Below are 13,338 nucleotides of genomic sequence, written 5' to 3' on the forward strand. Positions count from 1 at the left end.
ATGGTGGTGGCTGTGGAGATAATCAATGACTTTGAGAGGAATTTGGATGGCCACTCGATGGAAATAGACTTGCAGTGCTACAGGAATCGAGCAGGGGTGTGGGACTGACTGGCTAGCTCTGTGGGGAGCCGGCATGAACTCGATGGGCCGAATGGCCTCCTTCGCTACCATAAATTACTCTATAACTCCATGACCTAAACTCGAGGAATAGCACCTCACATTTGATTAGACACTTTACAGCCTTCCAGACTGAACATTGAGTTTGATGATTTCAGCTTGTGACCCCTGCCTCTATTTGTTTGGACAGCAACTTTTGGTGGTGATTCTGTGATTCCCACTTACACCGCCTCCAGACACACCTTTTGTTTCTTTACTTGCCCCATTACCATCCCTTCTGTCATTTATTCTCTCCTGCCTTTCACCCTATCACAGACCTTCCCTTTTGCTCTTTCCTCCCCTCCTCCCTTTCCCTTCCTGGCTTAAAAATTGTTACATCTCTAACTTTCCCAGTCCTGACGAAAGGTTATTGACCTGAAATGTTAACTCTGTTTCTCTCTCCACAGATATTTAAGTGAAATATGATAATGTATATTGGGTTGGAATACTGGATACTGTATAGCAACAACAACTTGCACTTACATAGCGCCTTTAAAGCACAATCGCATCAGGATATATTAAGTGCCGTCCTTTGCAGAGAGGCCACCATAAATATTGTAGGGAAGGAATAATACTCCAGAGTGATAGTTTGAATTAAACTTTGGGTAAAGATAAGCTTAGTGCCAGCCCAATCCAATAGGTGGCACTCTCACCACAGGGCCAAGGCAGACTCAATCTTTTAATGCCTAACCTACACTGACACTATATTGCAGCAGTAACTTACATTTATATACTTCTTTAATATAGAAAAACATCATACAGAAGTGCAAGGAACAAGTGGACACCAAATTAAAGATGGAAATGTTGGAATGGGTGTCAAAGATGTGGTTGTTAAGCAGGAGATGTGGAAAGGCAGTCACCAATGTTAGGGTATAAAAACAAGAAATGCTGGAAATACTCAGCAGGTCTGGCAGCATCTGTGGAGAGAGAGGCAGAGTTAACGTTTCAGGTCAGTGACCCTTCGTCGGAACTGGCAAATATTAGAAATGTCAAAGGTTATAAGCAAGTAAAGCAGGGGTGGGGCAAGAGATAACAAAGGAGAAGGTGTAGATTGGACAAGGCCACAGAATAGCTGACCAGAAGGTCATGGAGCAAAGGCAAACAATATGTTAACGGTCTGTTGAAAGACAAGGCATTAGTACAGATAGGGTGTTAACGGACTGAAAATTGAACAGCAGCAAGTACAGACATGAAAAAAAACAGTGGGTAAGCAAACTGAACAAACTAAGATGAAATAAAATAAACATACAAAAAAAATGTAAAAAATGTAAAAAAGAAAAAAAGAAAAAGAAAAAAGAAATAACTAAAAATGAAAGTAAAATGGGGGGCCCATCATACTCTGAAATGATTGAACTCAATGTTCAGTCCGGCAGGCTGTAGCGTGCCTAATCGGTAAATGAGATGCTGTTCCTCGAGCTTGCGTTGATGTTCACTGGAACACTGCAACAAGCCCATGATGGAGATGTGAGCATGAGAGCAGGAGGGAGTGTTGAAATGGCAAGCTACCGGAAGCTCAGGATCCTGCTTGGGGACTGCACAGAGGTGTTCTGCAAAGCGGTCACCCAGTCTGCGTTTGGTCTCCCCAATGTAGAGGAGACTACATTGTGAGCAGCGAATACAGTATACTACATCGAAAGAAGTACAAGTAAATCGCTGCTTCACCTGAAAGGAGTGTTTGAGGCCTGGGATAGTGAGGAGAGAGGAGGTAAATGGGCAGGTATTACACGTCCCGCGATTGCAGGGGAAGGTGTCAGCTTCCAACTTCATAGTCCCACAACCCCGGACAGCCTGCTTCTACCTCCTTCCCAAAATCCACAAACAGGACTATCCCGGCAGACCCATTGTTTCAGACTGCTCCTGCCCCACTGAACTTATTTCTTCCTATCTTGACTCTATCTTTTCTCCGCTGGTCCAGTCTCTTCCCACCTACATCCGTGACTCTTCTGACGCCCTACGTCATTTTGACAATTTCCAGTTTCCTGGCCCCAACCGCCTCCTCTGCACTATGGACGTCCAATCTCTCTACACCTCCATCCCCCACCAGGACGGTTTGAGGGCTCTCCGCTTCTTCCTTGAACAGAGGCCCAACCAGTCCCCATCCACCACCACCCTCCTCCCCCTGGCTGAACTTGTTCTCATATTGAACAACTTCTCCTTCAACTCCATTCACTTCCTTCAAGTAAAAGGTGTTGCTATGGGTACCCGCACGGGTACTAGTTATGCCTGTCTTTTTGTGGGATATGTCGAGCATTCTTTGTTCCAGACTTACTCAGGCCCCCTCCCCCAACTCTTTTTCCGGTACATTGATGACTGTATCGGTGCCGTTTCCTGCTCCCGCCCCGAACTGGAAAACTTTATCAACTTTGCTTCCAATGTCCACCCTTCTCTCACCTTTACATGGTCCATCTCTGACACTTCCCTTCCTCGACTTCTCTGTCTCCATCTCTGGGGACAGGTTGTCTACTAATATCCATTATAAGCCCACCGACTCCCACAGCTACCTTGACTACACTTCTTCACACCCTGCCTCCTGTAAGGACTCTATTCCATTCTCCCAGTTTCTCCGTCTCCGACGCATCTGCTCTGATGATGCTACCTTCCATGACAGCGCATCTGATACGACCTCCTTTTTCCTCAACCGTGGATTCCCCCCCACTGTTGTTGACAGAGCCCTCAACCGTTTCCGGCCCATTTCCCGCACCTCTACCCTCACCCCTTCCCCTCCCTCCCAGAACTGTGACAGGGTTACCCTTGTCCTCACTTTCCACCCCATCAGCCTCCATATCCAAAGGATCATCCTCCACCATTTCCGCCACCTCCAGCGTGATGCCACTACCAAACGCATCTTCCCCTCCCTTCCCCTGTCAGCATTCCGAAGGGATCGTTCCCTCCGCAACACCTTGATCCACTCCTCCATTACCCCCACCACCTCGTCCCCTTCCCATGGCACCTTCCCCTGCAATCGCGGGAGGTGTAATACCTGCCCATTTACCTCCTCTCTCCTCACTATCCCAGGCCCCAAACACTCCTTTCAGGTGAAGCAGCGATTTACTTGTACTTCTTTCAATGTAGTATACTGTATTCGCTGCTCACAATGTGGTCTCCTTTACATTGGGGAGACCAAATGTAGACTGGGTGACCACTTTGCAGAACACCTCCATTCAGTCCCCAAGCAGGATCCTGAGCTTCCGGTAGCTGGCCATTTCAACACTCCCTCCTGCTCTCATGCTCACATCTCTGTCCTGGGATTGCTGCAGTGTTCCAGTGAACATCAACGCAAGCTCGAGGAACAGCATCTCATTTACCGATTAGGCACACTACAGCCTGCCGGACTGAACATTGAGTTCAATCATTTCAGAGCATGACGGGCCCCCCATTTTACTTTCATTTTTAGTTATTTTCTTTTTATTTTTTACATTTTTTAAATTTTTTTTTGTATGTTTATTTTATTTCATCTTAGTTTTTTCAGTTTGCTTACCCATTTTTTTTTTCATATTTGTACTTGCTGCTGTTCAATTTTCAGTCCGTTAACACCCTATCTGTACTAATGCTTTGTCTTTCAACAGACCATTAACATATTGTTTGCCTTTGCGCCATGACCTTCTGGTCAGCTATTCTGTGGCCTTGCCCACTTCTCCTTTGTTATCTCTTGCCCCACCCCCTCTTTATTTGACATTTCTAATATTTGCCAGTTCCGAAGAAGGGTCACTGACCCGAAACGTTAACTCTGCCTCTCTCTCCACAGGTGCTGCCAGACCTGCTGAGTATAGCCAGCATTTCTTGTTTTTATTACAGATTTCCAGCATCCGCAGTATTTTGCTTTTATACCAGTGTTAGGGTGATGGGAATGGAGTACATACAAGAAGCCAGAGTTAAAGGAATGGAGAGTTCCGGGAGGGGTTGTAGGTCTGGAGACAGTTACAGAGATAGGGAGGAGTGAGTTCATGAAGGGATTTAAATATGAGGATGACAATTTTAAATTTGAGACATTGCCAAAGCAGGAGCCTATATAGGCAGCAAGAACAGGTGATAGGTGAGCAGGACTTGGTGCGGGAAAGGATAAAGAAGGCACAGTTTTGTTGAGCTGAAGTTTGTGGAGAGTGGAGGGTAGGAGGCCGGCCAAGAGAGCCTGAGGGGTGGAGGAGCATTTTAGCAGTAGATGGGCTGTGACAGGGGCAGAAGCAGACAATCTTACTGAGGTGGAAGTAGCTGGTATCCACTGAGAGTGCGCAACTGAGGACCTGTGTCCACTGTAAAAGCATCCACGGCATAAACTGAAGAAGAGCAGGCTGTTTCAGTGCCTTGACCAGTACACTACCCTCAATCAAAGATTAAAAACAGATAAGTGGTCACTCAGCCATTGCTGTTTATCAGATAATGCTGTGCACAAAATGGCCACAAATGGTGTTCCATTACCAACTATTCTGGTTTATTATAAATCATGAGAGGTATATTGTCTGCTCCCAGTTCAAATATAGCCCTCAAGCAGGGGTGGAAACTTTGATTCACAGCTGTTTTCGGGACTAATGGAAGAAGGGATAGGTGATGATTAGAGATGGTTAGAGACCTGTGTGATTGACAGCTCAGTAGGCAGAAACTTCATTAGAAATAAAGACTTGCATGAATATAACACCTTTCACAAGCACAGGACATCCCAAAGTGCTTTACAGGCAACAAAATAATTTAGAAGTGTAGTCACTGTTGTAATGTCGGAAACAAGGCAGCCAATTTGCACATAGGAAGCTCCCACAAAAACAGAAATATGCGAATGACTAGAAAATCCATTGTTGTGACGTTAATTGAGGGATAAATTTATGGGATCTTTTACATCTACCTAAGAGGGCAGACGGGACCTTGGTTTAACATCTCATCTGAAAGATGGCACGCCCAGCAATGCAGCACTCCCTCAGTACTGCACTGGATTGCCAGCCTTTATTTCTGTGCTCGAGTCCTGGAGTCGGATTTAAACAAAATTTCTGACATAAAGGCAAGAGTGCTACCCACTGAGTCATGGCTGACACAGCTCCCCTCTCACAGATTTAAGGTGCCAGTTCCATGGTTGGACTTCTCAGTGCCTTATCCATTTGCATATTCTATTGTTCCTTTAATGGTTACTGCCTGTTTGATAGGATCCATTATATAAACCCTTGCTGTTGTTAACTTCCCTACAGATTGGTGTGATCCTCAGGGATTCCCATGGTGTCGCCCAAGTGCGTTTTGTTACTGGGAACAAGATTCTCAGGATCCTGAAGTCTAAGGGGCTTGCTCCAGACCTTCCAGAGGATTTGTACCACTTGATCAAGACTGCTGTGGCTGTCCGTAAACATTTGGAGAGGAACTGGAAGGATAAAGATGCCAAGTTTCGTTTGATTCTTATTGAAAGCAGAATCCACAGGCTGGCTCGTTATTACAAGTCCAAGAGGGTCCTTCCACCCAACTGGAAATATGAATCCTCCACGGCTTCGGCACTTGTAGCTTAAGAAGTTTCTTCATTGGTATATTGGATCTGAAAAATAAAATACTTACCTCTTGTGAAAAAAAAAATACAGAAACAGACCATTCGGCTCAACTGGTCTGTGCCAGCGTTTATGCTCCACTCAAGCCTCCTCACCCTACTTCATCTCATCCTATCAGCTTAACCTTCTATTCCTTTCTCTCTCATGTGCTTATCTAACTTCCCATTAAACGCATTTATGTTGTTTACCTCAACTACTCCCTGTCGCAGCAAGTTCCACATTCTTACCACTCTCTGGTAAAGAAATTTCTCCTGAATTCCTTCTTTGATTTATCTTACATTTATTACCCCGAGTTTTGGATTCCCTCATAATTTGTATTAACTCTTTGTTTAGAGTGTACTGTAGCTGCTAAGGATGAATTAAAGTGCAGCAGCAAAAATTGTAAATTCACCATCACATTCCCATGAGTTTGAATTAAAGAAATACATCGAGCAGGATGAGACGTGCTCGCGTTACTTCTTCCAAAAGGTACACACAGAGAGCTCTGTAATCAGCAGCCTGAAGGAAGAAGATGGCTCGGTAACGTCTTCGCAGTCCGACATACTAAGGATCAGCCAATCCTTTTATGCTGGGCTGTATGACGCGAAGCCCACAGACAGCAGAGCCTCCCAGTCCTTCCTGTCATCTATCACAGAGGTCTTAGATGACAGCAGGAGGGAGACCGCTAACTCGGACGAGCTGACAAAGGCCGTCGAGTCCTTCGAGACGAGTAAAACTCCCGGGAGCGACGGCTTACCGGTCGAGTTGTACTCGGCCCTGTGGGACCGGGTCGGCCCGGACCTGCTGGAAGTATATGAGAGTATGCTCCTGGCCGGCAGCATGTCAGAATCCACGAGGAAAGGCATCATCACCCTCATTTACAAGCAGAAGGGGGAGAGGGCAGAAATCAGAAATTGGCGGCCCATCTCACTGCTTAATGTTGACTACAAGATTCTGTCCAAAGTCATAGCCAGTCGAGTCAAATCTGCTCTGGAGTTGGCGATTCACCCTGATCAGACATGCACTGTACCCGGCAGGAAGATCTCTGATAGTCTCGCGCTACTCAGGGATACGATCGCCTATGTACGGGACAGGAGGGTGGACACCTGCCTCATCAGCCTGGACCAGGAGAAGGCTTTTGACAGGATATCGCACACCTACATGATGGACGTGCTTTCCAAAATGGGGTTTGGGGAGGGAATCTGCAATTGGATCCAACTGCTCTACACAAACATCAGTAGCGCAGTCTCAATCAACGGGTGGGAATCGGAAAGTTTCCCGATCAAATCTGGAGTCAGACAGGGCTGTCCTCTTTCCCCGGTCTTGTTTGTTTGCTGTATTGAACCCTTTGCTGAGTCTATTAGGAAGGATGCGAGCATAAGAGGGGTGACAATCCCAGGCAGCGGAGGCACTCAGGTTAAAACCTCCCTGCACCTGGATGACGTCGCCGTCTTCTGCTCGGATCCGCTGTCCGTGCGCAGACTGATGAGCATCTGCGACCAGTTCGAACTGGCCTCGGGAGCCAAAGTTAACCACGGCAAGAGCGAGGCCATGTTCTTTGGGAACTGGGCTGACCGATCCTTTGTCCCCTTCACCGTCAGGTCAGATTACCTGAAGGTGCTGGGGATATGGTTCGGAAGGGCCGGGGTGTGCACCAAAACCTGGGAGGAGCGAGTAGCCAAGGTACGACAAAAGTTGGGCATGTGGGGGCAGCGATCTGTCTCCATTGTGGGTAAGAACCTGGTCATCAGGTGCGAGGCGCTCACGTTGTTGCTGTACGTGGGGCAGGTCTGGCCCATACCCCACTCCTGCGCCGTGGCAGTCACCCGAGCCATTTTCCGCTTCATCTGGGGATCTAAAATGGACCGGGTCCGGAGGGACACGATGTTCAAATCTCTGGACAAGGGCGGGAAAAATGTACCCAACGTGGCCCTCATCCTGATGACCACCTTCGTGTGCGGCTGCATCAAGCTGTGTGTAGGCCTCCAGTACGCAAACTCCAAGTGTCATTACGTGCTGAGGTTCTATCTGTCCCCGGTGTTGCGAAGGATGGGCTTGGTCACATTGCTGCGGAACACTCCATGCAGTTGGGCCGTGCCATACCACCTATCCTTCGTGGAGCAGTTTCTGCAGGAAAACACCTTTGACCACCAGTCCATCAGGCAGTGGTCTGCACGGAATGTCCTCAAGGCCCTACGGGAAAAGGAGATGGTGGATCCTGTCGGATGGTTCCCCGAGCAGACCGTCAAAGTCATTTGGCGGAATGCCTCATCACCAGAACTTTCAAACAAGCACCAAGACGTAGCTTGGCTGGTGGTGAGAAGGGCCCTCCCCGTCAGATCCTTCATGCACACCCGAAGTCTCGCCCCCTCCGCACAATGCCCCCGTGGTGGCTGTGGTGGGGAAGAGACGGTCGCCCACCTCCTCCTGAATGTGTCTTCGCAAAGCAGGTGTGGAAAGAGATGCAGTGGTTTTTGTCGAGGTTCATCCCAAGCAGCTCTGTAACACAGGAGTCTGTGCTCTACGGGCTGTTCCCAGGAATGCACACCGAGACAAACATCAACTGCTGCTGGAGGACTATCAATTCGGTGAAAGACGCCCTTTGGTCTGCCTGAAACTTGCTGGTCTTCCAGCGCAAAGAGTTGTCCACCACCGAATGTTGCAGACTGGCACATTCCAAGGTCCAGGACTACGTACTGAGGGACGCACTAAAGCTTGGGGCACCCGCAGCAAAGGCTCAATGGGGAAAGACCACAGTGTAAGGTCCCCCCACCAAGCTGAACTGAGGGGCTGGATCCATGGGAAACCCCTCGAACTGTATCGTTAATATTTTCAATTGCTGTAAATGTAAAACTGTAATTGACATGACAATTGTGAAACGGAAGGGTTGTGAAGAAACTCATGATAGTATTGAAGGAAACTGATCTCCCTTGCAATGTTTGTATTTTTTGGTGCTGCTTTGAAACTGTTTGGCAATGTAATTTTTACAGATTTTTATGAATAAAGTATATTTTGGAAATAAAAAATAAAGAAATACAAATAATCACTGTTCAGGGTGGCACAGTGGCGCAGTGGTTAGCACCGCAGCCTCACAGCTCCAGCAACCCGGGTTCAATTCTGGGTACTGCCTGTGTGGAGTTTGCAAGTTCTCCCTGTGTCTGTGTGGGTTTCCTCCGGGTGCTCCGGTTTCCTCCCACATGCCAAAGACTTGCAGGTTGATAGGTAAATTGGCCATTATAAATTGCCCCTAGTATAGGTAGGTGGTAGGGAAATATAGGGACAGGTGGGGATGTGGTAGGAACATGGAATTAGTGTAGGATTAGTATAAATGGGTAGTTGATGGTTGGCACAGACTCGGTGGGCCGAAGGGTCTGTTTCAGTGCTGTATCTCTAAATTAAACTGAACTAAACTGAGAGCTTTAAGAGTTTGTACTGTAAAATCCCAAAGATTTACTGTAATATGGCAGATAATATGTTAATTTAAAAAAAATCTATATTAATATAGTCTGAAGTCTAGGGTACATTTTTCCTGTTCTTTCTGCTTGTCACATTTATGTCAGAATTTGTCTGTTAAATGATCACTTATATTTACTTGTCTGTCTTCTAAACACTAGGTGGCACTGTCCCCTCATTAAGCTCCATCACCCGAACTGGTGGTACTGCAGGTAAGTTTGTGTTTTTATTTTGTATTTTAAATGTATTGAACTTTTAAATTTGTAAATGAATTGACCTTTTTAACTTGCTGCCAGGTAGGTTTTATTTTTAGCCCATTTAAATCTAAATACATCTTTTAGTTCATCCCATGCAAGAGTCTTCTCCAAGTTTAGGCAAGGAAACAAGACCTTTTTTGAGAAGCTTATAGTGCAATATTTTTTAAGTGCTTTGAAACAAAAAAAAAACAGTTTGCCAGCTTTGCGCTGAAGAACTGGTTTAAGTTCAGTCTGGTGGGACAGATCAGAGGATCAGACAGAGCTGGAGTAGGGGAGTCGGAGACAGAGTGGGTGAGAGGGGAGTCTGCCAGAGAGGGGATGAGAGGGACTGGACAGAGAGTGGGTGAGAGGGGTCTGACAGAGAGGGGGTTAGAGGGAACGGACAAAAAGTGGGTGAGAGAGGAGTCTGACAGAGAGGGGTGAGAGGGGACGGACAGAGGGGAGCGAGAGAGAAGTCTGACAGAGAGGGGTTGAGAGAGGAGTCTAACAGAGAGGAGGGGAGAGTTGTGTTGGACAGAGGAAGAGTGAGGGGCAGGACAGACAGAGAGGGTGAGAGGGGCAGACAGGACAGGGATGAGAGGTTGGGGTCATGGAGCATAAAGAAGACAATGCAGTGTAGGGGATGAAGCAGAGAGGTGGCTGATATCTGGTGGGGATGGGAGGGTAAAAAAGAGGGATAGGGTCATGATGATGAGATTGACTGGGAAGGGGAACAGGGCAGGGGATCAGACAGAATGGGAAGATGGAGGGAAGCTATCATGGAAGGGAGGAAACTGGGTGGAAGAGAGGATAGAGGAGGAGAGGAGTGATTGCAAAGGGCAAGTCAGATGGAATGGAGGCAATGAGGGGAAGGAAGCCAGAAGCTACAAGGATGGGGGATACTATGTGATGGATGGAGCAGATAAGAACAGAGTGGAAAACGTGAGGTGATTGGAAGGGGTAGAAGACAATATCGGCAAGGGGATCGAGGGAATCACAGAATCACAGAATAATACAGTGCAGAAGAGGCCCTTCGGCCCATCGAGTCTGCACCGATGCATTAAAGACACCTGACCTGTCTACCTAATCCCATTTGCCAGCACTTGGTCCATAGCCTTGAATGTTATGACGTGCCAAGTGCTCATCCAGGTACTTTTTAAAGGATGTGAGGCAACCTGCCTCTACCACCCTCCCAGGCAGGGCATTCCAGACCGTCACCACCCTCTGGGTAAAAAAGTTCTTCCTCAAATCCCCCTTAAACCTCCCGCCCCTCACCTTAAACTTGTGACCCCTCGTAACTGACCCTTCAACTAAGGGGAACAGCTGCTCCCTATCCACCCTGTCCATGCCCCTCATAATCTTGTACACCTCGATCAGGTCACCCTTTAGTCTTCTCTGCTCCAGCGAAAACAACCCAAGCCTATCCAACCTCTCTTCATAGCTTAAATGATCCATCCCAGGCAACATCCTCGTGAATCGCCTCTGCACCCCCTCCAATGCAATCACATCCTTCCTATAATGTGGCGACCAGAATTGCACACAGTACTCCAGCTGTGGCCTCACCAAAGTTCTATACAGCTCCAAAATGACCTCCCTGCTTTTGTAATCTATGCCTCGATTGATAAAGGCAAGTGTCCCATATGCCTTTTTCACCACCCTATTAACCTGCCCTTCTGCCTTCAGAGATCTATGGACAAACACGCCAAGGTCCCTTTGTTCCTCGGAACTTCCCAGTGTCATGCCAGTCATTGAATACTTCCGTGTCACATTACTCCTTCCAAAGTGTATCACCTCACACTTTTCAGTGTTAAATTCCATCTGCCACTTTTCCACCCATTTGACCATCCGTCTATATCTTCCTGTAACCTAAGACACTCCACCTTACTGTTAACCACTCAGCCAATTTTTGTGTCATCCGCGAACTTACTGATCCTACCCCCCACATAGTCATCCATGTCATTTATATAAATGACAAACAATAGGGGACCCAACACAGATCCCTGTGGTACGCCACTGGACACTGGCTTCCAGTCACTAAAACAGCCGTCTGTCATCACTCTCTGTCTCCTACAGCTAAGCCAATTTTGAATCCGCCTCATCAAGTTACCTTGTATCCCATGTGCATTTGCTTTCTTGATAAGTCTCCCATGTGGGACCTTGTCAAAGGCTTTGCTGAAATCCATGTAAACTACATCAACTGCACTCCCCTCATCTACACACCTGGTCACATGCTCAAAAAATTCAATCAAATTTGTTAGGCATGACCTCCCTCTGACAAAGCCATGCTGACTATTCCTGATCAAATTTTGCCTCCCCAAGTGGAGATAGATTCTCTCCTTCAGAATTCTCTCCAATAGTTTCCCTACCATTGATGTGAGACTCACTGGTCTGTAGTGGCCTGGCTTATCTCTACAACCTTTCTTAAATAGTGGGACCACATTAGCTGTTCTCCAGTCCTCTGGCACCTCCCCCGTGGCCAGAGAGGAATTAAAAATATGGGTCAGAGCCCCTGCAATCTCCACCCTCGCCTCCCACGGCATCCTGGGACACAAATCGTTCGGACCTGGAGATGTGTCCACTTTTAAGCCTTCCAAAACCTCCAATACCTTGTCACTCCCTATGATAATTTGCTCAAGAACCTCACAGTCTCTCTCTCTAAGTTCCATATCTACATCCTCATTCTCTTGGGTGAAGACAGATGTGAAGTATTCGTTCAACGCCCTACCAATGTCCTCTGGCTCCACCCATAAATTTCCCCCTTGGTCCCTAATGGGTCCTACTCTTTCCCTGGTTTTCCTCTTCCCATTGATATACTTATCGAATATCTTGGGATTTTCCCTACTTTTACCAGCCAGAGCTTTCTCATATCCCCTCTTTGCTCTCCTAATTGCTTTCTTAAGCTCCATCCTACACTTTCTGTACTCCATTAATGCTTCCATTGATTTGCTCTCCTTGTATTTGCTAAAAGCCTCTCTTTTTCTTCTCATTGTATCCTGAATGTTTCTGGTCATCCATGGTTCTCTGGGCTTGTTGCTCCTACCTATTACCCTAGAGGGAACATGTTGGGCCTGTACCCTCCCCATTTCCTTTTTGAATGCCCCCCACTGCTCTTCTGTAGTTTTCCCGACAAGTAACTCTTTCCCGTCTACCTTGGCCAGATCCTGCCTTATTTTATTAAAATTCGCTCTCCCCCAATCCAAACCTTTTTTTGCAACTTGTCTATTTCTTTCTCCATAACGAGCTTAAATTGTACCATATTGTGGTCGCTATCACCAAAATGCGCCCCCCACCAACACATCAACCACCTGTCCAGCTTCATTCCCCAGAATTAGGTCCACTGCACTGCATTAGAGCACTGCACCCTCCCTTGTTGGATCCTCCACATATTGAGCTAAAAAGTTCTCCTGTATACATTTTAAGAACTCCACTCCATCTAAGCCCTTAACACGATGACTATCACAATTAATGTTGGGAAAGTTGAAATCACCTAATATAATTACCCTATTATTTTTACACACCTCTGCAAATTGCGCACATATTTGCTCCTCAATTTCCCGCTGACTATCTGCGGGTCTATAATAAACACCTAGCAATGTGGCTGTCCCTTTTTTATTCCTAAACTCTACCCATAAAGCTTCATTTGATGCCCCCTCCAAGATATCATCTCTCCTTACTGCAGTAACTGACTCCTTAACTAATATTGCAATGCCCCCTCCTCTTTTACCCCCTCCTCTGTCTCGCCTGAAGATTCGATATCCCGGGATATTGAGCTGCCAATCCTGCCCCTCCCTCAACCATGTCTCCGTGATGGCTACTAAATCACAATTCCACATGTCAATCCTTGCCCTTAACTTATCCGTTTTACCTGCAATACTCCTGGCATTAAAGTAGAGGCCTTCCATCCTGGTCTTACTCCCTTGAAACTTACTTCTGTTGTATTCCCTCTGACTTGTTTGCTTTCCTGTGTTTAGCTGTGTCCCTATTCTGCTAGGAGTCTG

The 13,338-nt window shown here is 46.9% G+C and overlaps 1 protein-coding gene across 1 annotated transcript; it reads left to right on the plus strand.

The window, feature by feature from the left end:
• Window positions 1–5,636, plus strand: LOC137380852 (small ribosomal subunit protein uS15-like). The gene is made up of 3 exons (XM_068053263.1): window positions 1–96; window positions 904–1,026; window positions 5,328–5,636. The coding sequence occupies exons 1-3, from the start codon at window positions 1–3 to the stop codon at window positions 5,634–5,636; spliced, it is 528 nt and encodes a 175-aa protein (XP_067909364.1).
• Window positions 5,637–13,338: the final 7,702 nt, after the last annotated feature.

The sequence above is a fragment of the Heterodontus francisci genome, chromosome 20 (assembly GCF_036365525.1).
Source record: "Heterodontus francisci isolate sHetFra1 chromosome 20, sHetFra1.hap1, whole genome shotgun sequence".
NCBI lineage: Eukaryota > Metazoa > Chordata > Chondrichthyes > Heterodontiformes > Heterodontidae > Heterodontus > Heterodontus francisci.

Coding starts and splice junctions, on each gene's coding strand:
- LOC137380852 (XM_068053263.1), top strand. CDS start 1: ATGGTGGTGGCTGTGGAGATAATCAATGACTTTGAGAGGAATTTGGAT. Junction 97..903: donor GCTACAGGAATCGAGCAGGG/GTGTGGGACTGA, acceptor TCTTTAATATAG/AAAAACATCATACAGAAGTG. Junction 1,027..5,327: donor AGGCAGTCACCAATGTTAGG/GTATAAAAACAA, acceptor ACTTCCCTACAG/ATTGGTGTGATCCTCAGGGA.